At 40.0% G+C, this 24,542-nt stretch overlaps 1 protein-coding gene across 2 annotated transcripts in view; it reads left to right on the plus strand.

The window, feature by feature from the left end:
- The window catches only part of HACD2 (3-hydroxyacyl-CoA dehydratase 2), a 46,121-nt gene extending 40,654 nt beyond the window's left edge, over nt 1–5,467 (plus strand). For both annotated transcript variants that reach the window (XM_054044301.1, XM_054044302.1), the window contains exon 7: nt 2,179–5,467. In XM_054044301.1, the coding sequence (XP_053900276.1) occupies nt 2,179–2,261 (83 nt within the window). In that variant the 3' untranslated portion in view covers nt 2,262–5,467. The remainder of the gene's footprint in view (nt 1–2,178) is intronic.
- The last annotated feature ends 19,075 nt before the right edge of the window (nt 5,468–24,542 follow it).

A 24,542-nucleotide genomic window follows, 5' to 3' on the forward strand; every position in this document is an offset into this window, starting at 1 on the left:
TTCTTTGATCTGTGGTGTTTTAAAGTAAAAGACCTGTAACCAATACAGTTATGCCATTGAGTCTAAAATTCAAAAGAATGTAATGATAATGCTATTCGTGTCTATTTAGCTATTTCTACAGCTGTTTTTTCTCTGAACTTTTTATTATCTATGTAGCCTTCTAGTCTATGCAGAATGATGCATCGTATCCTAAGTAAGATTTAAACTTGAGCAGTGTTGAATTCTACAATCAGCGCTTATAATCTTCTAAGTAAGGCTTCTTATGAATCTTGATGTCACAAAAGTCATAAATTTTTCCATCTGCTATGAAAACTGCATTTCATTCATTTGTGTCCGAGAATAATATATTTGACGTAGCTCCAAAGATGCAGAGTAACTTTGGATTTATTTACATAAAAAGAAGGAAAGTCTCACTCTTTCACTTCCATCCATCCACTGGAATAGTTGGATTGTAGTTGGTGGAACCAAGCGGGGTAGTGGAAACTGAGCCTTCAAAACAATTTATCTAGATCTCACCCTTAAAACAGCTCAGTTTTGGGGCAGCACTTGCCCCTTCCAATAATATATTCTGTTTCCAGTGTAGATTCATCCGTGTATTCAGATATGTACAGAATTTTTGAACTAATAATCCAACAATGTGAATTGTTTTTTTGATCACCCTGGTAGATAAGCATCAAAACATTCATGACATGTGTCTGCTATTGTTCAACTTGTAATAGGTGTCTTCTTGCATAAACTTGTAGCCTTTGATATTTTGGTAGCACATGAGAATTAAGATTCAGTTGTCAAATCAGTTTATTCAGTTCATTCTTCCTGACCAACTTCACAAATCTGCTGTCCCTACAGAAGCCCCACACTTTTATAGAAGTCTGTCTAAGCCTGGAGAAAATAAACATAGGAACTAATGAATGCTCTTTTCCTGACCCTAAACTCCCACTGAAAACTTTGGAAATACTGGGGTTACAATGACAGAAAAATTTTGAAAACATCCTCATTGAAAGTAATACAATTAATTTTCCTTATAGTTGCAACTCCACTTCATAAAAACCTTTAGTTTTAAAATGAAAGTCCTGTCAAATTAGCTTCGGACTAAAATAATTCTCTCATGAAAATCTTGATTGCTCATAATGGATCCTATGCATGACAGACTTCCTGCATTTGTTCAAGTTTCATTGGAATAATTATGCAACAATGTGTTTTTTACCAAGTTAATGAATGTATTCATCAACACTAGTTTCCCTGGAGTGTAGTAGTATAATCTGGAATTCAGTCAGGTGAGAGACAAACTAAAGTGTGACGGGGGGGAAGATATGTGAGAAACAAAGTGAAAGAAGTCGGAGCAAAGAGTGCTGATTTATAACCAACCACCTTGAAACCTTTTTTAGTGCACGATTTAAAATAGCCATGAGCTGATCTATTTTGCATAACAAACTCTTGGAATACACAATTGACATAATCTAGGCTGACACTAACCTTAACAGGCTCATATGGTTCACTAGGATGAACTGATCTTGAGCTCATGTTTAGAACTAATATTCAGGCTTGTTTAGCTGTTCATATCATATGTGCATGATTTCAGTCTCACGTTTTGTTCTCTCATTCTGCAAATACTGCAACTTATTGTATAAATACAATTTTACTCCACTCTCTGACCCTATGCATCCCTCCTTCAGGACCAAAGAAACTGTACCCAATTTGTTCTCTTTCTGAGATCTGTTTCTCTCCTTCCCCGCCTCCCCCCCTTCAAGAGCCTTTTCTTCCTATTCTCTGTGCGGTTCAGGAACCTTTTCATCCTATGTGTGTGTTCAACTCCTAGTTAGATATATAGTCTGGCAAACTCACACTGATGCCAGCGTTCTGCTGTGTAATCTTGACTGTTCATGCATACCTTGGAGTGAAGATCTACATTGAGTCATGCAGAAAAATAATGTAGTATTTTGTCTTTGAAATAAAAAAAAAACATACTGGCAAAAATTGATGCATGGTACTTGAAGTCTGTAGAGACAATAGTGTGCATCATCCACTGCGTCTCTATTTTTCTCTATGATTTTTGATGAGAAAGTGGATAAGCGATCTGTTATTTTCAGAGAGACCTTGAATGTATGACTGTAAGTGTGTCATGTTCAAACACAAACCTGATTTCATACTTTTATTTACATAAGTCTATTCTCTTTTCAGTCTTTCCTCAGTTGTATTTCCACATGCTACATCAGAGGAGAAAGGTACTTTCCCATGCTGAAGAACACAAGAAATCTGAATAATTCCAGCTCTTTTTCAGAACTTTTCACACACCAAAATGCTGCAGACTTTCAGTAACCCAGCACATTTATACAAAATAAACCAGGAGTGTAAAAATTAAATCAGAAGTTTAAAAAAAACCTTAGAAATAACTAATGTGATGATTTTGTTAAAATTTCACCATGTAAAACACTGGAATATCATTTTCAGCATGCACTGCTATAAGAAATTTATATGGCTTTGACTTTTTAGCCTTTTATCTTTCTTCAGTTTATTTGCTAACAAGACTTCAATTTATCACTTGACACCAGAAAGTTACAATATGAGTGATAAAGTTGTACCCACTAAGTGCAGTGCTTGAATTGGGATTATATTATTATTGTCATTGCTTTTTAAAAGCGCTTGACTGCATGCCAGAAATTGTATGTATTGCTGTAGAGGCAAACTATATTCTCTGGAATGCTCTAAGATTTTTGGATGGGACTCCAGTAACCAGGCAGATTGCATAAATCTTGCAAGAGAATTTCCTAACTTGAAAGGCAAGTGGGAGGGACAGCAGGGAAGCAATTATTGAAACTGAAGGGAAATGTGATTCTCTAGGAATTTAAATAGTATGGTGTCCTACCAGCATATGTTATCTAAAGATTTAACTGTTTATTACCTCAAGCTCTGTTCCAGTATTGTCCCTACAGAGCTATAATACTGCTTTGAAATATTAAAACTGCCTTGAGTACAGCAGCCTCAGCTCACTTTTTTAAATACATAGGGGAGGAAAGAGTAATTTTAATTTTTCTGAAATAATTGGGTAAAGCAATGTCATCAGTCATGGACCTGTACAGAGTGACACCAGGACATATCACTCGGTTGCTCAGTGTTTTCCTCCCTTTATGGCTTTAAATTATCCCCATACGTTCAAACTGTTTTCCACTAGCTCATTTAACAACCTCTTTTGTTTACACACTTGTAAACAGAGGATTCAAACACATTTCTGACTTTCAACTTTAAGAATAAATGTACACAATCACAGTCTAGATATGTTTTATACAGAGCCTTTTTCCAAATTGTGTTTGGCCGCTTGAACTTAAAGATGCATAGGCAATAATTTCAGTGATACTGTTAACTCTAATTTTAATGATGCTAGTAAGCCAAACATTTCTTTTTTTAAATGTAGCCATTCATAGAGGGGCAGTATTTCCATGAACAGATTTATAGTTACATTTATTTTAGGTTTTTCTAAAGAAGACAAAATCTGAATCTTTTCATTACTATTTTTTATTTTTGTTGGCAACACTGCTTCTTGCTCCATTGAAAAAGTACAGGTGAATTTTATCAGTGCTCAAAATGGTAAAGAGCTTTTGATATGTAAATAGCTAAACCTTATAATGCAGCACAAATGATACCATGGCAACACTGGGGAGGGGAGAAAACCTAGAGATAATAGTATTGGTCTGTTTTAGAGAAATATAGCTGTGTTTGATTTACTGTACAAAATAATTTAAATGTACATCTTTATTGACCAATAAATCTCCCCCTACCCTCTTCAAATTGGTTATCCAGGTTAATTATAGCCTGTGTTTTCAAAGGGAGGCACCCAAATATATACATAGAAATATAAATCAAAATGGCCTGACTTTCACAAGTTCTGAACACACACAGCTCCCATTGAAATGAGTGGGAATTCTGGATGCTCAATTCCTTTGAAAATCAAGCCACTTTGATTTAGGTGGCTAAATATGGAGTTAGGAGTCTAACTTTAGACTCCCATGTCTAAACATTTTGGCCTATGTGAATGATATATGAAATGGGAGACATTAACTATATTGCTGGGAAGGAGGCTTGTACAATAGTTTTAATTAGATGGCTTTGGGTTTGATAAGAAGCAGAGAGATTGTCACAAATCTTTGCGAATGGGAAGAAGACTCTGTATAATTACCTATTTAGTTAAATAAGTTTTTATATTTTGGCATTTTATCACTTCTGTACCAGTAATACAATACCATATATAAGGGTAATTGACCACACATGTAAATGAACTCCTACCTTTTTAAAAAAAATGGCGCTAGCATTCTCAGATGTGAAAAATAAATTGTTTGGGTTATAAGAAATCTCGTCATCAAAAACCTATTCAAGAATTCGGTACTCCACGTTTTCAACATGTAAAATGCATTCCTGCTGTACTTACTCGGACTAAGCTCCTATTTAACTTGGTAGAAGTTCATCCTGAATAAGGACTGCAGAATCAGGCCCCAAGATAACTTTTTAATAACTAGTTTCTTTGTTCATAATATTTTCTTTTTATAAAATGAGAATGAACATACATTCTGTGAAGTGTGTATCTTTCACTGAAATTTAATTCAATTTACATGAACCTAATAGTGGGGAGTTTCATAGGTACTTTACTTGGTATAATCTAGAGAGTTCTTTTTCATAAACTATTTACTTGACTCACGTATTTTCTCCCTTCCATTGGTATCATCAAACTGCTACAGCAGATATCTGCTTCTGCTTTGATGGTTTTCATGATGTGCATAATAGTTTGTAGACAGGTTACTAACTTGTGTCCTGCCGTGCTTCTTTATCCAAGTTTTTCATTAAATGGAAGAAACACCATGGTCCTTCCTAGTAGACAATGTACACCTGGAGTTGTAGAAATTTTCATAATGTAATTTACAATAAAATGCAGATTGAAGGTGCAGATAAACAAATTGTAATTTTTCACAATGTGATGGTTTCTATCAAAGATTTTTTTTATTAACCAGTGAAGATTGGCATTTGTGTGGACTAATCTGCAAAGTCATTTTAAAGTCATCTTTCAAGATACAAATATTCATGAATATACATCGAATCAGGTATATGTTGGTGCATATTGATATAATGAAATTTGGATGAAAACTACATTATATACAGTCGTTTTTGTATTTTTTGTACGTTGTGAAGAATAAAATTGTAATTTTATAAGTCTTTGATTCACTAAGATAATAAGTTAAATGTATTTTTTTTTTTTGGTATATGTAGGAACATGGAGCTCTGAAATACTAAGCTTGGACTTTTATGCATGTTTGGAAGATATTTCTACCAGATGTTAATGTAGTGAAACAGTTTGTTCACTAAATATTAGTTTGTGTTGTTGCATTGTGTAATAAATGGATTCTGTGCTCTTTGCCTGGATTTGAACTACTGACAAGTGATACTAATTTCTGTAATCCAAATAATAAAATTATGGATGAAATATGGAGTGTTGGTAGTATGTAAGGAAAAAAGCATAAATATATTTGAGTATGCAATACCAAGCGGTTAATCCTTAACAGTTATTGCTGTGTACTACACGCAATATATTTTTTCTTGCAGTTTGTTGGAAAATTTTTGGATTCATAACTTTTTGCACTCAAACAGAAGATGGCCTAAACTTGAAATGTAGTTTCAGTTTTTGGAAATGTGCATCACAATGTGTTGAGAACACATACAGATCCTTGAATAGAATGAGAGGTTTTTTTGCTTTTCCATTGCTATCTGTACTATCGCAGATAAGTACAGCTATTCTATAAGCACAAATAATTACAATTATTTGAAATAATGAAATGTTTTAACAAATGCAATAGAGTGTTTGGGAGTTCACTTACTAAATATACTGCAAAGTGTTTGCTACCAAGGCAGCTTTCTGGATATTGTCTTAATGTTTTTAACACTTCTTGGGAGAAAGATTTTAAATATCTGTGGAAAATTAATGGACTCTAGCTAATATGTTGTAAGCCTCTAACAGGACCTGAGTAACGGTTGCAAAGTAAGTTATTCTATTCTAGCCCTATGTTTCGCATAGGATTCCACAACTACAGTGTTTTGTTTTGTTTCGCAAAAAGGATGAAATAAAGGATTGTTTTCATGCCCTGTAAAAGCACATGCCCCATGCATGACAGCTGTGACTTAGCACAACTAGTATGTAATTAAAAACTTCCTTTTCTAACTTTGCTATTGATGTACAGTAGTTAGGCTGAACTCTTCCCAGCTTTGCCTTAGCATAACTAATGGTCAGTATTTTGTGTGTCCCCCTTCATATTTCTTTTACCAAATACAGAGAATACAGCAAATATGGAGGCAATACTAGTTATCTAGGGTAAAATTTAAAAGCTTTTAAGTATGAGCACCCTGTTCACAGGGGAATTATTTAAAAAATATTTAAGTGATAGGCAGTTGATGGCCTGAAACTCAGGAAAAGCTCTGTGCTGGGGTAGGATTAGAAAATAAAAAGGTGTGGATTTCTACACAATTCCCTTTTATTTAGTATGGAGAGGGCATTTCTGGAGGGCCAGTTCTCTTTCCCTTAGAGATGATGTTAGCCATCTGACTATCTGAATATTCCATGCAGCTGCCAATAGGTCTGAAATTCTAATCACCCAGTCACCTAAATATATGATTTTGACAAATGAGTAAGCTATTTTCTCAGTATTATGGTAGCAGGTGAGCAAGTAGATTTTCTGCCTGTGCAGGCAAAGTTTGTGACAGTTTTTCAAGGTTAGGTTATAATTAAGCAGTAATTACTGGCAGGAAGGGTACCCCTGGCAGTTAAGGACTGGATGGATAACTTTAGACTGATTTAGTTGGTCACTAATTTCCAGATAATGCCCTACCCTAAGAATTTGATGGCTACTAAAGAGCCACTGAAAACGAAGTATTTACCTTCTTATATATTGAAAAATTAAGTTGGAGTGCATGCTGCCAGAGCTGTGGTATTCTCTTTACAGTGCTAGTCTTGATGTACCAGTATCCTCACCAGTTGGAAAACAGAACTTCTCTCTCAACAGTCCATTGGTTTATAATTTAAGAAACCTTGTCTTCATTTCTTTAAAACCCTCAGTTATAAAGGTATGGCTTAAAATATGTATAAAGCCTTCCACTTGTAGGTCACCATTTCCAAGCCAGGACAATTCCAAAATGACAAAATAGTTCAGCCTTTGTTGTATATCACCATCTGGGTATGTCTCATTTAATCATTTCCCTGCCATTGCAGATGCCTTAGGCACTAGTGCACCTTAGTGCCTGCTGTTCTCTGCCTATGGAACAATATCTAAGTCTCCTGAGGGCTGTAATACTGTGGTCTAATTCTGGTTGTTACATTGGGGGTAGGGGAGAGGAAAGGGTCAGGGTGTTTAGTGGCCTGTGATATACAGATGGTCAGAACGGATGATTTGGTGGCCTTAAACTCTGCCACTATGACATTAAATGTGTGCTCTCTTAATCCAGTTCCTTGTTTACAAGCAATCCCAGCCACATGGTACTACTGGGGCTCCTTTATTTGAAGTCTCTGCAGAGGTTTCCTCATATAGATGCTGAACTGCACCTGTCCCTGTGTGATGGTCTCACCACTTCAGACTTGAAAGCACCTTACTATGATGGTTATGGATAAGATTGTACAGCTGATACCTGTTGTGAGGATAGACTGAGTGAGGCACCTTTCATAAACACTAAAATCACTTAAGTATAAAAATACATTAAAAGATTAAGATTGCAAAATCAAGCACTTGAAAAATAGGAAATGGCAGAATTAAGGTTGCTTTTACAACCTTAATTCAGCCCTCTTGTGTGACTTCATTATGATAGGATCTTCTTGTGGTTACGGCAGTTGAATGTTACCCTGAAGAATTGAAGAAATGGAATTTTAAACTGTGTCCCTTTACATTCAGTTCTATGTTGATAATATCCACTTAAAAGCTAATCCTGCATTTCTTGTGGATTTAAAATGCCCAAGAATGCTTCATTTTGGGAGTGCAGGAACAGGCCCTTAATCAGCAAGATGATATCCCTTTAGCGTAAGATTATTCTAAGACATCACTTCGTGTATGTTTTTCAGTTGCTTTTCATTATTGTAAAGTTCTGCAAGTATACATAGCACTACATCCAATGGAGAAAGACAAAGGTCCCTAGTGCTGGGAACTTACAATTGGTGACAAATGACAAAATGCCAATACAAATATGAGATGAAGAATGGTTCAGGTGCCAGAGGCCATGGAGGAATGGAGGGTGGTGGGACTGACCTAGCAAAGCTTCAAGTGAGTATTAATAGAGTTACTCCAACCAGCTTATGGCGCAATTATTTTAGTTATGCTGCAAACAACTTAGATGCTAAAATGTTTTTCCTTTTGCTATAACAACAAAAATAGTACTTCTGGGTGTAGCTTTTTACTAGCAATTAAGCTGTGCTCAGGAAATTCTTTATCATTTCAGTATCTCTTCCCTTAAATAAAGGAAGCAATTGGAACCAGTTTTATCCTCTACAAATTACACTTATTTTAAACATATTGACCTTTTTGATAGTCTTTATAATACAGAAAAGGTGTTATATGTTCATCAATTTTTAGCAGGACAAACACTATGTAGTACAGTGTAAAAGACTTATTTGGTATCAAAACAGTTAAAGTCAGGTATACAGTTAGCATCAGATCCAATTGAGGTGATAGCCTCTTATTAGTATTCTTTTTTAAAAATTGCTTGTATGATTCTAATAATTTATTATTACAATGTACTACTTATCTTCTCTCACTATTTTGTAACCACATACCAGTTATATTCAAATAAATCCACTACATAGCGCTAGTATCTGATTTTAAAAAACAAAATTGAAACATGCTTGCATAATTAAATAGCTTTTGGAACCCTAAAACGTTATTAAAATGAATAAACACAGTACATACTTCCAAGTTCATTTCACTCTAGCTGATCTCACAGTATGATACAAAGCCCCTACTATACTTGTGAAAATTTAAAATAACTTTTTAATAAAAACCTTGGCTGTTTGTACTTTTTTTTTTTTTTCCATTCCACTATTGCTGATTACTGAACTGTGGAAATGCCTTCTTGCACAATAGTTGTCTGGCACAGCGTGAGTCTATTTGTCAGTGTCATAGACATCGGATGGGAGAAGACAACTAATTAGGGGTCTGATCTGGAGGTATGCGGAATACCCTAAATTCCAGTGAAAGCCCAGGGGAGCTGCTGATGCTCAGCACTTCTGAAAATCAGGCAGATTCCACGGCTCTGCAGCCAAAACGCTTCTGAAATAAATGTCGTCAAACTTTACTAATTCTGGGTCACTGAGAACGAAAATGATGCTTAAAATTGTTGATTGGCTCTAGTTTTCAAGATATGCTATTGGGTCAGCATATACGACCCTTGACTTGGGAATGGCGGAGGTAAGTGAGTTCTAAAGGGAAGGGATCTCAGTTTAAACCAGAAATGACTAAAATACATCTTTGACTGGATCTAGGAATAAATCTATGACTGGGTTTGGACAGAACAAATTGCCCTATATCGGCTCTAGAAATCATACAGTGTCGTGCTCTCTTATTTGTCAGTGTTTGATTTTGCAAAGGGACACATTTCTGTTTAGCCAAAGTGAGCAGAGATGCCTCGTACTTGTGTGAACAGTGCAGATAACTTCTGCTATGTCTGTGGTGAAGTGACTTTTGCATCACAAAAGCGCAGTATAACCACTATGGTTAAGAAAGCCTATCATCTTTATTTTGGCTGCAAAATTGGAGATCAGGACAAGAGGTGGGCCCCACACAGATGCTGCAACACTTGTGCAACAAATCTTCGCCAGTGGTTGAACAGGAAAAGGAAATCTATGCCTTTTGCAGTGCCAATGAATTGGAGAGAGCCAACTGATCATACCAGCAATTGTTACTTCTGCATTGTGCCTCCAGTTGGGAAAGGTGTGTCAAAGAAGAAAAAGTGGACTGCATTATCCAAACATTGCATCAGCTATACGCCCAGTACCCCACGGAGAAGGACTGCCGGTTCCTGATGCAACAGAATCATTCTCACTTGAGTCAGACGAGGAATAGGAAGAGGATGAAACTTCTGGTCCTGAACCATCAATGTCACAGGACCCACATTTTCTCCCATCCTCCTCCTCTGAACCACACCTCATAACACAAGGTGAACTGAATGACCTTGTCAGGGATTTGGAACTACCCAAGAGTAAGGCAGAGCTGTTGGACTCCAGACTACAGCAGTGGAATCTCCTGGCAGGTGATTTTAGGGTTTCCATGTTCCGTGACCATCAAAAGGATCTTGTCCCATTCTTCTTCATGGAAGGTGATCTTGTAGCCTGCAACAACATCGATGGTGTGATGGCAGCCCTCAACATCGTTCACAATCTAGATGAGTGGAGACTGTTTATTGATTCATCAAAGACTAGTCTTAAAGCTGTTTTACTGCATAATGGCAATGTTTTGCCATCAATTCCAGTTGGTCATGCAGTCCATATGAAGGAAACAAATGACAACATGAAACAACTTTTGAGGTGCATAAACTATGACTAACATCAGTGGCAGCTTTGTGGTGATTTGAAGGTTGTTGCTCTCTTGCTTGGTCTGCAGACTGGATACACAAAGTACTGCTGTTTTCTCTGCGTATGGGATAGTCGTGCAAGAGATTCCCACTACATCAAGAAAGATTGGCCACTCCGACAGTCATTGGAGCCTGGGAGGAAAAGTGTCCAGCATCCACCACTTGTTGAATCAAGGAAGATTTTGTTACCTTACACATCAAGCTGGGTCTGATGAAGAACTTCGTCACGGCCATTGACAAAACACAAGCAGCTTTCAAGTATCTCCGTGGAAAATTTCCAAGGTTAAGTGAAGCTAAGATAAAGGAAGGTGTCTTTGTTGGTCCTCAGATTCGTGAACTTCTTCGATATGATGCATTTGACCATGCACTGCGTGGCAAGGAAAAGACGGCATGGAAAGCCTTCCAGTTAGTGGCAATAAATTTTCTCGGAAACAACAAGGCAGACAACTACAGGTTGTTGGTGGAAAACCTCCTCAAGGCATACAAAAGCCTTGGTTGCAACATGTCACTAAAGATACATTTTTTGCTCTCTCATCTAGATTTTTTTCCACCGAACTGCGGAGCAGTGAGCAACGAGCACGGCGAGCGATTTCACCAGGACATTGCAACGATGGAGAAACGCTATCAGGGCAAATGGAGCCCATCAATGTTTGCAGACTATTGCTGGACAGTGACAAGAGATGCTCCATTTAATGAATACAAGAGACAAGCCAAGAAGCGCTGAGTAGACACTGAATAGGACTAAACTATGTACAGAATAGTTTTTTGCCTTTTGTTTCAAAATACATTTTATTTATATAACCCTTTTGCTGATTTTTAAAGTGTTACATAAACGGGACAGGTGAAATATCATGTAAAGCATCCATAAACACAGAAAAGACCTAGGTTTACAATTTATGATTAAAACTCTACTATCTACACAATATACATAGACATAAAATGTAAAAACTTAAATATCTTAAAAACAGTAGCCAATCAGTTGTTTTAATTGTCAGATTTGAATTCAGCACATCAAAATACATAATAAATAGCACATTTTATCTCTGAAGCAGATGATTTCTCAAAAATTGTAGACCAGTGTTATCTAGTTGCCTATGTCTGGAATTAGGTACCTAACTTGGAAAATTTTGTCCCCAAGTCTCTTTACCTCTGTGTACCTATCTGTTACATGAGTACAATACTGCTACAGAGGTGATTTAAGGCTTAGTCTTTCTAAAGCACTAAGATCCTTCCAGCCAAGGTGCCAGCATTAGGTAAAAGCAAAGCAAATAATCACTTCAGGTGTTTGCATTTATGTTAATGCCAGGCTGCAATGTTTTCCATTGCATCTATGCACATACCTCCGCCCACTTGATTGTTTTAAGGCTGATCCTGTGTGCCATGCAAGTGCAAATCCTTATTCATCTTTTCTCATTCTTAGAGACAGTGGAGTTCATAAATTGAAATAAATCATTATAAATACATCCAGCTCAATAAGCAAGTTCTAAGTCTTTCTAGTATCTGCGCAGCTCACTTTCCTTGTGAGCTGGTTTAGCCTACAAAATAAAGGTCAATTATGAGTCAGGCTGTTAGAAAGAAGACATGGCTGTACTTTCACAGTGCCACTCTCTCCCTTGGTTTTTTCCTCCTGAATCATCACATGAGAAAAGGCTGAGAGAATATATAAAAGCAGCCTGAATGGAGTTTCACCTTGTTCATGATGCAGAGTCAGATTCTGTAATTGCTTTGTGGTTCCAAGCATTATTTTGTGCCATGTAGGGGACGTCTTGATGAGGGAAACATGAAGTGTTTTAGGAGACCTTCACGGATACAGATGGCATGGACATTTCAGAGGTCAGGAACAATATTTTTGCAAACCTCATACAACAAATGAAGCCATTAGAAACAGAATATTTGCTACTTGCACTGGTGACATTTACTATGGCATTATGTTTCCCATTCCAAGTAAGTAATGCAGTGAGCAAACCTCCATCTTTAAGGTGCCCACTTGCACCTATTGCAACATTTTCCAGTTCTTTATATTGTAATATTTACTGCATCCGGATACGTAGTGAATGTCTATCTGTAAACAGGGGTGTTTTCCCCTGTAAGAACCAGCTGTGACATAATGTACCTTCATTTAGCTCAGTTACTATACAGGCAGTTCCTTCAGGGCAGGTGTGAGCTAAACAGGGAGTGTCTCCTCTTGCCCAGATATTTCTCCATGTAAAGACTTTCATGTTGGCAACCCATGGATCTGCTGCATGTCCACTTCTCTACAGCTACAAGATACTGCATTTCTAGGCACTTCAGTACCTGAAATTTAAATTGCTTTGTAGATCAAAGGAAAAGAGTCTGAAAGGATGGATTTAGGAGAAAAAAATTAAGAACTGACACTATCTGGAGCTTGACTAAATGATGACTAAGGTAGCCTGGCAAAACTATCATGGATGTTTACCAGCAGAGGCACAAAATCCACTTTTCAACATTTATTTTTGTAATAATGAAAAAAGTAATCATATTTTAGTTGTATGAGCAAGCAGATGAGTAGAATTATGCAAGGCTGGGCTAAGGTGTGGGGACAGCATGTTATCTAGGTAAGAATTAATAACGTTTTGTACTTCTGCATTATATTGTTATAGTTATAGACACATTCATTGACCTCAGAGTTAGGCAGGTAGATTACAAATCAGGAAACAGAGACAGAGCGTTAATATGTCTTAGCAAAGGTTACATAGCTAGTCAGTAGCTGAGGGGGGACTAGAACTCAGTGGTTCTTGGCTCCCACATTGATGCTTCATATATGAAGTCTATGGGATAATTTCCCAGTGGAAGTGGTGGTAAAACATACTGTACGGAATAATCCTTTACTGGCAGAGGGAGTGGACTAAATGACTTGGGTCTCTCTTCCCTGCATCCTAGTGATAAGTTAGGCCGGCCTGTGTGAGTTTAAAAAGGAAAGAAATCCAAATGGCTCTGTTGTTAGCTTTCTTCCTTGAATAGCTCTTCTCAGAGTGCATCGTTGTGATATATTGTACATTTGGCTATTTTCAGTCTTAAGTCCATGTGTGAATTTAGCTTGCGTTGTTTTTGTTTTTTATTACTGAAACACATTTTCAAAAATGATCAGTGGTTTCAGGTGCCTAGATTTTCAGATGCCCAACTTGAGACACCATCAAAGGGCCTGGTTTTCAAAGTGTGCGATGCTCAGCCATTTCTGATAATCAGGCACCTTAAAGTTCTCAGGCAAGTTGGGTACCTGAAATTAAATCACTTTTGAAAATTGTGAACTTCCTGGAACTAAAATGTAAGTCATTTAAGTATTTTTCCTTCCCTGTTTCTGTTCCCCTGGTCTATAAGAGAGACAAGTAGGGTTGCCAATTTTGGTTGGATGTATTCCTGGAGATTTCATCACATGACACCCTTTAATTAAAGATTACTCTTTAATTTCTGGAGGGTTGGCAACCCTAGAGACAAGATGTAACATTTTCAAAAGCACAAGTGATTTAGGAGCTTAACTCACTTAAAACCAATGGACTTTAGGATCTTAAGTCACTTAGGTAAATTTTTTCTCAAGTGACTAATGGCCCCTGCTAACCATGTCTTCATGGCTCTATCGCAAAGCCCCCATCTTGTCCAGACAAGGACTGGACAAGACTTATGTCTGCATTCCATCAACCTGGGTTTCTCCTTTCTTAGTCCATGGAGTTGTGTTGAAAGAAGTGGAAATTCAAAACTGAACAGGGGAGTTTTACTTCCAGAGCTATCTACCTGCCAGTTAATTATGTTCCCGGTTCATGAATTTGAACAGGTAGTCAAGTTTACAGACCTGCATGTTAAGATGAAAGATAAGTGTAATCCTTATGGGGCATTTTCTTACTGTGTGTTTATACTGCCTACCATAATAGGGCCTCTGTCGTGACTCGGGCTGCTGGGCACTACTGTAACACAAATAAATAATTACTTGCCTTTTTCATTGTTTCTGTAAGGTTGTGACTTGCAGTCTTGAATTATAGAGTTTATGAATTACCTGTACCAGGGTAGGATTGTGCTTTCAGTTTAGACAATTTCAAGTCCAGTGTGACACTAGTATCTGGCCCTTTTCCAGGAATAAGGGCTACATTATATTACTTCCAGTGCAAATTAATGCTTATGAATAATTTACCTGAAGATTGGCTACTTAGTAGGATCAAATTATTTCAGATACCACTTCCACAAGTTGAAATGTAAAGGTTTTTCTTCTTAGAGTGCTTGCTTATGTCCATTCCATATTAGGTGTGTGTGCTTGCCACATGCACTGGTGCCGGAAGTTTTTCCCTTAGCAGTAGCCGTAGGGGACTGACTCTGGCGCCCACATGGCGTGGTATAAGGGGCACTGCCAACTTTCCCCACCCTCAGTTCCTTCTTGCCGCCAGTGACTGTGCTGGAACTTCTGCTGCTTCGGCTAGCTTTCGCTTAGTTCAGTGTGTCTCACAAATATTTCTTTGTAAAATAGTTGTATATAGTTTAGTATTTACCCTTAGTATTAGTTGTAGTTATTTGGTCCCAGATGGGACTCAGCCTAGGGACAGGGCATGCCCCGATCCCCAGGCTTTAAACCATGTGATCATTGTGAGTAGCCCATGCTCACCAGCGACCTGCATGTTAGCTGTTTAAGGTGTGTAGGAGAAAGACACATAAGCAACAAGCGTCGCATCTGTAAGTCGTTCAAACCCAGAATGAAAAAGGAGTGAGACATCCGTCTCAGGGCACTCCTGATGGAGTCAGCGCTGACCCCAGCACCGGAGCTGAGGGCTGGGGAAAAGGAATGGCATTTCAGTTGATCAATTGTAGATATCAGCTCAGAAGATATGTTTTAGGAGTATAATTAAAAAAAATTTGACTATATAAAATTTTATGTGACTCACAGCCTGATGGGTGCCCCCAAAACACATTCCAATTCCAAAAGCAACAATGAAGGAATGTGCTAAACATAAGGAATATATGGCTGCTTTCTAGAAGGTCTCTGATCTGGTAGACTGAAGGCTGGTATAAAGTGTTTGATAAAGTAGGTAAAGGCTCTGATCACTGTTTTATTTCCTTGTGTTTTCTGTTGGTTTTGTGATGCTACACCCATATTCTTCATAGAAATATTATGATATGAATATGGCATAACGAAGATATATTTTATGCAAGATGAGTCATGTAAGGTATCATTGGAAAGGTTATGCTTTTCTGAATGTGGTTATCCAATTTGTATACTTGTATCATTTCTGTATCTAAAGTTAGGAATATTGACTAAGTAACAATTACAACTGTGTGTACTTGGGGGAACGCCCATCAGACAGTAGGCAATCAGCCTGAATGGACCATTTAACAAAGACAACAGAACTTTGAAGATATTAATCTCCCACCTTCTGGAGAAGCTTCCTGGGATGTTGCTTTGACACTGCAGGGTCATGTGATGATGTCACCTGGTATGGAGTACCACGTTGGACACTGCTGGTATTTTTCCACTGGAAACAAAGGATTCCTGCTTTATGTAAATCCTACTTAAGGCTGGGAAGTGAGTCAATCAGGGCTCTTCTCTATTGCCTCCCTGCCCAAGAAGGAAGACTGATGAAAGCACCTGAAGAGACAAAGGAATTAAGCTGGGGAAAGCCTGGACTCAGCCCTTGCCTGAGACAGGGGTCTAGCCTGTGAAGAGAAATAACTTGAACTCTAAGCTGCAGAAACTCTGCAACCTGCCTAAAACAACATGAGGGTGAGGAATTACTATTTGTAACCTGTTTCTTTAGGAAATTAAATTTCGGTTGCATGTTATGTTCTGTTTTCTCGGTAATCTGCTTTGTTCAGTTTGCTAGCCCGTAGAATCACTTGAATTTTACCTTTTCTAGTTAATAAACTTATTTCTTGCTTATTTCAAAACCCAGTTTGTGCAATTCATAACTGGGGGGCAAAGAGCTGTGCATAGCTCTCTCCACATTGAGGGTGGGGGTGATTTTTATGAGCTTACACTGCATAGATCTCTCTATACAGGGCAAGACAATATAATTTTGGGTTTACACCCCAAATGATGTGTGCATGTGAGTGCTGGGTAAATTCCTGAGCTGAATCCTCCCACCCACAGCTGATTTCAATCTGCGTTTGCAGCTGTGTATGGCCTTACCTGTGTGTGTGTGCTAGAGAAGGCTTGAGATCCTGGCACAGCAAGGACAGGGTGAGGAAACCCAGGCTCATAGAATGGGTGGCTCAGTGGAACCCTAGCACATCCGGTGGCACCCTGAAAGGGGGGTCTAATCTGTCACAGGTGTATCCACCTGCTGTCTCTGGTCTAAATTGTAAGCTCTTTGGGCTGGGGACTGTCTGTGTTATGTGTTTGTACAGTGTCTCACACAACGAAACTCTGATCCCTGATTGGAGCCCTTAGCACTACCATAGTTCACTTTACCAATCTTTGAAATGCAACCATCTCCAAGATAGAAGCAAGCAACACTAGTGTATAACAGCTTAGAATAGGAAGGAAAGTATTCTATTTCCAGTTGAAACTGAAAATCCTTTTTCCTGGACATTGGAGAAGAAAGAAATTAAGGGTCTCAATTTAACATTTTATTTTTTGTGACCCTCATTCTTCCTCTTTACATGTTTCTCATCCACTTCTTGTGTCTTGTTTTTCAGATGGAATGGGGATTGTTAGTGTGTCCAAACTTGTCTTGTCATGCTCCCCCTTACCAGTAATGGAATCTGTCTGCATGCTCTCCCCAGCCCCCATTACTGCACAATTGGTTCAGCAGAAGAGTTTGGGCTGAAGGCGGAGTTGGGGGCAGAACTGGGAATGGGGCAGGAGCTGAGGCTAGAGGCGGAGCTGGCCTGGGGGCAGAGAGGGAATCAGGGCACAGCTGGGTTGGGGCCGGAGTGGAGCTGCAGCTGGGATCTGAGCTGGGCTGGGCCGTGCTCCCTCCCCACCCCCTGAGGGGGCTGGCCCTGGCACTGCTGTATGCCCCTCTAGGTGATGGTGCACCCCCCAGTTTGGAGAACCACTGTTTTTATGGTATGTCTATGCTACAGTTAGACACCCATGGAGCTGACTCAGGCTCACAGGGCTTGGGCTAAGGGGCTGTTTAATTGCGGTGTAGAGGTTTGGGCTCAGGCTGGATCATGAGCTCTGGGACCCTCCCTCGTCACAGGGTCCTACAACCCAGGCTCCAGACTGAGACCAAACATCTACACTGCAGTTAAACAGCCCCTTAGTTTGCGCCCAAGTCAGCTGGCATGTGCCAGCCATGGCTTTGTCACTGCCGTGTAGCCATATCCTTATTGTGCAGTGCCTAGAACAATGGGGCCCTCAGCCTGTTTGAGGCCTGTAGGTGCTATTGCAACATAAATGCTAAATAATTTATTTAACTCTTTGGTTTAGGCCTGATGGTGAAACATCAGACTTCTGGCCCCTGGGTTGAGCAATGCTTTTTGACATTCATTTAGAACTAAAATATAGTAAGGCCTTGGATCAGGGAAGTTGTTAGTACTCGTCTCCCCACAATCAAAAATGCATTAGAGCCATCTAAGAGGCTGTCCTTGGTCAACCTTGCACTTTGTGGAAAAAGAATTAAGCCAAATCTTCTATCTGGCTTTGCAGAAGGAATCACAGAAGCCCCAGGTCAGCAGAGAATATAGCGGCAAATGCCTACACGCTGCTGCCAGTCAGGATGAGGGCTACCGTCATCAGCAGGGTGGTCCTCTCAATAATCTCCCTGAAGACCAATGCAGAGGATAAGTTCCTGTTAAAGCAGGTGAGGCAAGCTCTGGCGGCTTTAGATGGCAAAAGGAGTCTAAGCTTAAATTTAGGTTTTGTGGATTTGTTTGGTAGCTGGTCTTGGACACTGGTTTCTCTGATACTAGGTGGGAGTTTGCCCTGGACGCTGACTAATCTAATCATGCTCTCCTCCCTGTTCCTTTTCAATAACCTTTAACTTTTTTCTTCCTTTTAATTTTTTTAAAATCTGGTTTACTAGCTTTAAGTGGCATTTTAGCACACAAAGATATTGACTAGCCCTATTGATAGAGCCTGTTTTATTTAAAGTCAACAGATCACCAGTGGAGTGGTACCTGTGCTTGGTGCCATGCGACTGAAAAATAGTGTGGAAAAGTCTTGGTGCTCTTATGGGGGGAGAACTCAGTTTGCCTGTAAATCTAGGAATCTGTAAAATGTCAACAAAATGTACAACCTGGTTTCAGAGATGCATGTTCTATATGAGTTAACTCATGTAAGTCAATGACCTAGAGAGGGGTTTGCTCTGTGAAATGTACAGTAAATGCCTAGAGGGCAAGGGGTAAAAATAGATTCCATATGTTGCCAGCAATAACTTTGTTTAAAAAAGCAACCACCTTGCATTTTAAACTCTTATCTGTAGCTGTGGTAGAATGTTAACTACCAGTGAGTGGCTCAGCTCATTGAAACAGTAAGACTCATAGAATGTGTCAGTGTGCAGTGTTTTGAAATTACCGTATCTGTTTAGACAACAGTAATACAAGAAACCTCTTCTCCTTTCCAAGCGAAAGGAACAGTGTTACGGGGTTTTCTTCTTAGGCTTAACTGACACATACACAACGATAGTTTTCTATTGTCCATCACTCAAGAGTTCTGAAAATCATTTTCATTCTGCAGTGCGTTGCAGTCCCTCTTATAATAGGGGGTCTGAGCAGGGATTGCGTATATTAACTAAGAATTGATAATTAAGTATAAATTAGGTATTGGTTGCTTAGTCTTCTCTTTTCCAGTACTATATTTTACAATGCCACACTTTGCTGTGGCTGGCCAAGTATTATTTCTTCTGAGATCTTATAATATCCACTTTATCATGAGTATTCTAGAGAGACAGGGAAAACCTAATGGGATTGGGCCAGTGGTGCTCTGTACAAGTCCAAAATATCACATAAAATGCATTTGGTCCGTAAATTAGAAAGTAAGTAAGCAGTCTTTAACTTTTTTCTAGTCGGCAGGTTTTTTAAACTGTACCTAGTGTATTTTTCTGTATATGATGTACAGTGCCTGTGTGTATTTATAGCAAGACTTTCATCATTATTACTCTAATCTACAAGTATGACAATAACTAATTGGTGGGTTTTGTTTTTTGAGTTGGGAAGGTTCACTAACCCACTCAAATATTCCTTGTTAGGAGCCTGCAAAGACTTGTGCACAAGTTTAATTTTACACACTGAATAGTCCCATGTGAGTCACTGAGACTAATCATGGTGCATAATTTGAAGCATGTCTGAAAGTTTTTAGGCCCTGTAACAGGGTTGGCACCCATCTCTTGCAAGCGCCCCCCACCCCCCATGATGGGGTATGTCTGCATTCTTTCAACCAGTCTAGCCCTGGTATGGGGCTGTATCCCCAGGGCTTCCTCCCTGGAGACACTATCTTTCTGGTGCCCTTCCCAGGCTCAGTCCCTAGGAGCTTCTTCATTGCTTTCCCCTGGTTGCTGCTAGCAAACTATCTTTGGCTTGGTCCTAGCAGCCAGCCAGGAGCCTCACTCCCCCGGTCCCTGCCCCCACTTAACTGTCCATCGTGCTGCAGTTCCTTCAGCCAGCCAGGCACGCAGTCCTTTCTTCTCTAGCTTCCAGCAGCAGGTACTGCTGCTCTGTTCTGCAGCTCCTTTTATATGGCCCTCCTGAGCCCAGATTGGGTGCTTCCCCCTGCAGCCCTCTAGCCTGCTTGGAGGACCTCTCCAATGCTCCTTTCCTGGGATGGGTGTGGCAGAGCCCTGAGGCCTCCAGCAATGCGTGTTTGGGCCTAGTCCATCCCATCACAGGACCTGATCCTGCAAAGGCATAACATTGAAGTGCTGTAGTGAGATTTCCTCTGAAACCTTACAAAATAAATTAGTAATACTTACAATGTTGCATTTTCAAATTGCTGTTGATGGTATTAAATCTTGTAACTAATAGTGAGGAAACAGAGTCACGGATTGGCCCATGGTCAGAGTTTGGAAGAGCTGGGATTATAGGTCAGGCTCCTATCCACTTTCTCTAACCTCTGGACTGCCTGCCTTACTGGTAAAATGCACACATTGGTAAAATTTGAATCATCACCACAAATAAAACTGCGCTTGTTAAAAGTAATAACATGCGACAATAGCCCTTGTCTCCAGGAGTGGCCCTAGACATTTTGCCAGCCAGGGAGAAAAATGATTGTTGTCTCCCCCTTCCGCCCTCCAACCCCCTCCCCTCAAAACCCCACTGACCAATCAGCAGAGCTTTGCTGACAACAGCCTTACAACAAATCTAGTCGTCTTAACCCATAATGGATATGCAGTATATGGCTTAGAGTCTGGTGACCCAACTTGTTCCAGTGGTTGGACGTAACTATGTTCCTCTGAGAGAGCACTCGTTCCATATCAGCATTGCTCAGAGGCATGACAAATAAGGAAAGTGAAAACAGGGCTAGCTCTTTAAGTCACCATTCACCACTAGTCTTCAAAATTGTATACCTCCACCCAGAACTGTTCTGTGTGTGTGTGTGTGTGTGTGTGTCATCTGTAGTCTTCCATTTCTGGAATTTGATGGCTTGATACTGTGCATCCAAGGCCCCCAAGTCACCTTTGAAAAATTTTATCATGGAGATGGTCACTAGTTGAGGTTTTCCCTGAGAGAGAATAACTGATGGACTAAACACTGACAGAGTTCCACAGATTAATAAATCTGGAAGTCTTGACTGCACTTGTTTAGCAGCTTCAAGGAGGAAGTCTCGGCATCTACTCTTTATAGTCTCTTCAACAGCTTTGTCAAGCTTTGCATCTCCTATAGCAATAGTGAACATTGCACCAAAATTAACAGCACACAGCAGCAAGTGGCTGGCTGTGTCACTCAAATCGACTTCAAGGAGTTTAGTGTCAGATGCAGGTATCCTTTGTGAAAACAACACTCTTGATATAAGAGTACAAAAGAGAGACTAGAGGCAGTCCAGCATCTTGAAGGCATTACCACCAGATTTGAGTTGCAACAGTTTGATGATTCTAGCAAATTCCTGCAGAATTGGTGTTAGAAACTGTAAATAGTTTATTCACAGGGTTGCAATACACCTGATACAGAACTTCTGTATCATAGCATTGTTGTCTATCTTTGCTCAGTTGGAAATGAAACTAACTCATCCCACTGATCCAGTACACACACACAACAGTTGTGAATGGAGAGCCATCTTGTCGCTAATAGCTGAACAAGCTTCAGTGGAGTGTTGCCATCATTATATTCACGTGATCTCAGGCGGCTGTGAGAAAACCAGCTGTAGGAATGAGAAACTAAAAACTCTAGACTGTGTGGCAGCATTTCTACAGCTTTACTGGCACATATTTGATGAAACAGATTCTTATTCCTTTTGAGGAGATGCATGTAGTTTGAATTTTTCTTCCCGACCGTAACGCTGTAGCCGTCAGTCCCAGTCCCAATACATCTGGTGAAATCCTTCTCTGCTTCCACAACACCAACACTGTCAAGACAATGCACACACTGCCTTACTGCAGCAATATCTGTGCTCTCATCTATAACCAGTGAATACTGGGACTCACAATGTCTTTGAGGTTCGAGAACATGCAAGGCACAATAATTGTTTATTAATGCCAGGCATTTTGTGTGATGGAATTTTACATCTTTATCAAAAGCTACTCTGGCAAGTTCACTGGGGTGATCCATGGAAGTAACTGCTGAGTGGCAGGCAACGTAGCAGGCCAGTGTTAGCTCCACTTGGTGCATCATGGTTGACGGTTTTGATACTGTGAAACCAACATCTGTCAGGCGCATAGAAGAAAATGGTTTTGCATTTGCTTTGTTTGTCAGTCCCTGCATGTTGCAAAAGGTCTGCATGCTGTGCGCAAATCAGGGCTTTGCAACATTTGCAGAAAGCTTTACTGTTAGCACCAACTGCAGGCTTCAATCAGTCTTTCAACTCCTTTTCTTTTTCCTACTCCTTTTTGTATTTTCCCCCATACTCTGCCCATTTGCTTTGCAGCTGGTGCATACTGCTCTTCTTGCCTCTTTTGTTGGCTGAGCCTCAAAATGGCGGACAAGGCAGGCTAAACTGGAATATGATAGGAATAGGAGGGATGCATCAAGTGGGTGGACCTCGTCAAGAATGTTCATTATTTTGACCCACACCAAGAACCACCCACAATAAGGACTCAGGAGCTTGTATTAAACTCGCAAGGTTACACCTTTTCTCTGACCTTGGATTGGTAGATGCAGCCACCACCCAAGTGCAGAACCCCTTTGAGAGCCCAGGAAGGCCACAGGAAGGAATTCCCAAGTGTGGATACCCTCAAGTCCTTTCAACCCCCCTCCAGGGAAGAGCTGAGAAGGGGAGGGGGGGGGTGAAAGAGAGGAAATCAGCTGTTGCCACCAGCTAATTAAACAACGTGCACAAACCTCTTCAGACAAAAATCCAATTCTGTTCTTAAAGGTAAATTTTATTAATAAAAGAAAGAAAATACAACTGGGAACTCAGGCTATTGATAGATTTTAAAAGAGCAACTCCAAGGATTAAGCACCAAGAATAGCTTTCTTGAGGTCTAGCTTATAGCTTCCTAGACATTTCCTGATCTACTTACATATCTGGGGTTTAAAATGAGAAATTTCTAGGTATGATACTGATGATTTTTTTCATACCTGGCCTACGCTTCTTAGAGCATAGCTGCTGCCGTTCTGCTTCTCCCCAGGAGAACAGACAGACAAAAGGGGAGTCTTTTTTTCAATTTAAAAAAAATTCTAGTCTTCCCATTGGCTCTTTTGTCCATGAGCCCACTCACTTCCTTTTACCTATGCATAGCAGTGAGACTTTTTAACCCTTTACAGGTAGGGCAATTAGAGAACAGCTGCTAAGAGCTTATAACTACTGGCTGGCTGTCCATAAAAGGGAGCTACCTCCCCCCCTTCATTTATCAGAGGGGTGGGGAAAGGCCATCCACCACATTCAAATAATTGCATGAAGAACAACATGCCCGCCCAGAGATGCATCATTTCTGTAATCAGGTGTTCGGCTTTATATATGCAAGCATACCCCTTTCCATTACAGAACTCCACAAGTGACACATGGGGTGGGAAGAGAAAAGGGAATAAACACCCCCTCTTTTATTTACTAATATAAGGGGAGGAGAAAGAGAAACAGGCATCCCTTCCAAAAACCAATTCACTCACAATAGTGTTATGTCACTTCTCTGGGGGTATGCCGAGGGTCCAGAGGTTACATCAGCTCATCTATATATTTGCCTAGTTTTACAACAGGCTCCATAAAAACACTAGCAACGTTAGTACAAACTAAAATTTCATGCAGGCAATGGATTGTTCATACTGTTCTATATAAAATACATTGAAATGCAAGTACAATATTTATATTCCAAGTGATTTATTTTATAATTATATGGTAAAAATGAGAAAGTAAGCAATTGTTCAGTAATAGTGTGTTTTAAGTAAGGTGAAACTGGGGGTACACAAGACAAATCAGACTCCTGAAAGGGGTACAGTAGCCTGGAAAGGTTGAGAGCAACTTGTGTATGTGCTACATTGCAAGCGGAAGGGGGGAGAAATTATATCTGCCTCACACCAACACCAGCCCTCGGGGAGGCAGAAGAGAAGGGGTTGGAAAAAGGGAAAGCTGGCTCCCCCATTATAGTCTTACTCATCATGGGGGAAGGAGAGATGTATGCTGCTCCTCACTCCTTGATGCTGTCCTTACAAGGGGGGAGTCAAAGAGGAGGCACTGGACAGGAGTGGGGGGGGGGGTACCTACCACACCACATTGTCAGGGGTAGCAGCCTCATGAGGGAGGGGGCTGTCCAAGGATGGGGAAATGGGGGTGGGGCAGGTCAGCGCTGGAGACTTGCCACTGCCAGTAAAGTTGCAGACAGCAGGGGCCCACCATGGCCCCACAACAAAACCCTATGCCTATGCCCTCCTGAGCATGGAGTGGGCAACACAGCAGGAGGCCTATGCCATGGCCACCCTGCAGTTCC

Source organism: Malaclemys terrapin, chromosome 11 (genome assembly GCF_027887155.1).
Source record: "Malaclemys terrapin pileata isolate rMalTer1 chromosome 11, rMalTer1.hap1, whole genome shotgun sequence".
Classification (NCBI taxonomy): Eukaryota; Metazoa; Chordata; order Testudines; family Emydidae; genus Malaclemys; species Malaclemys terrapin.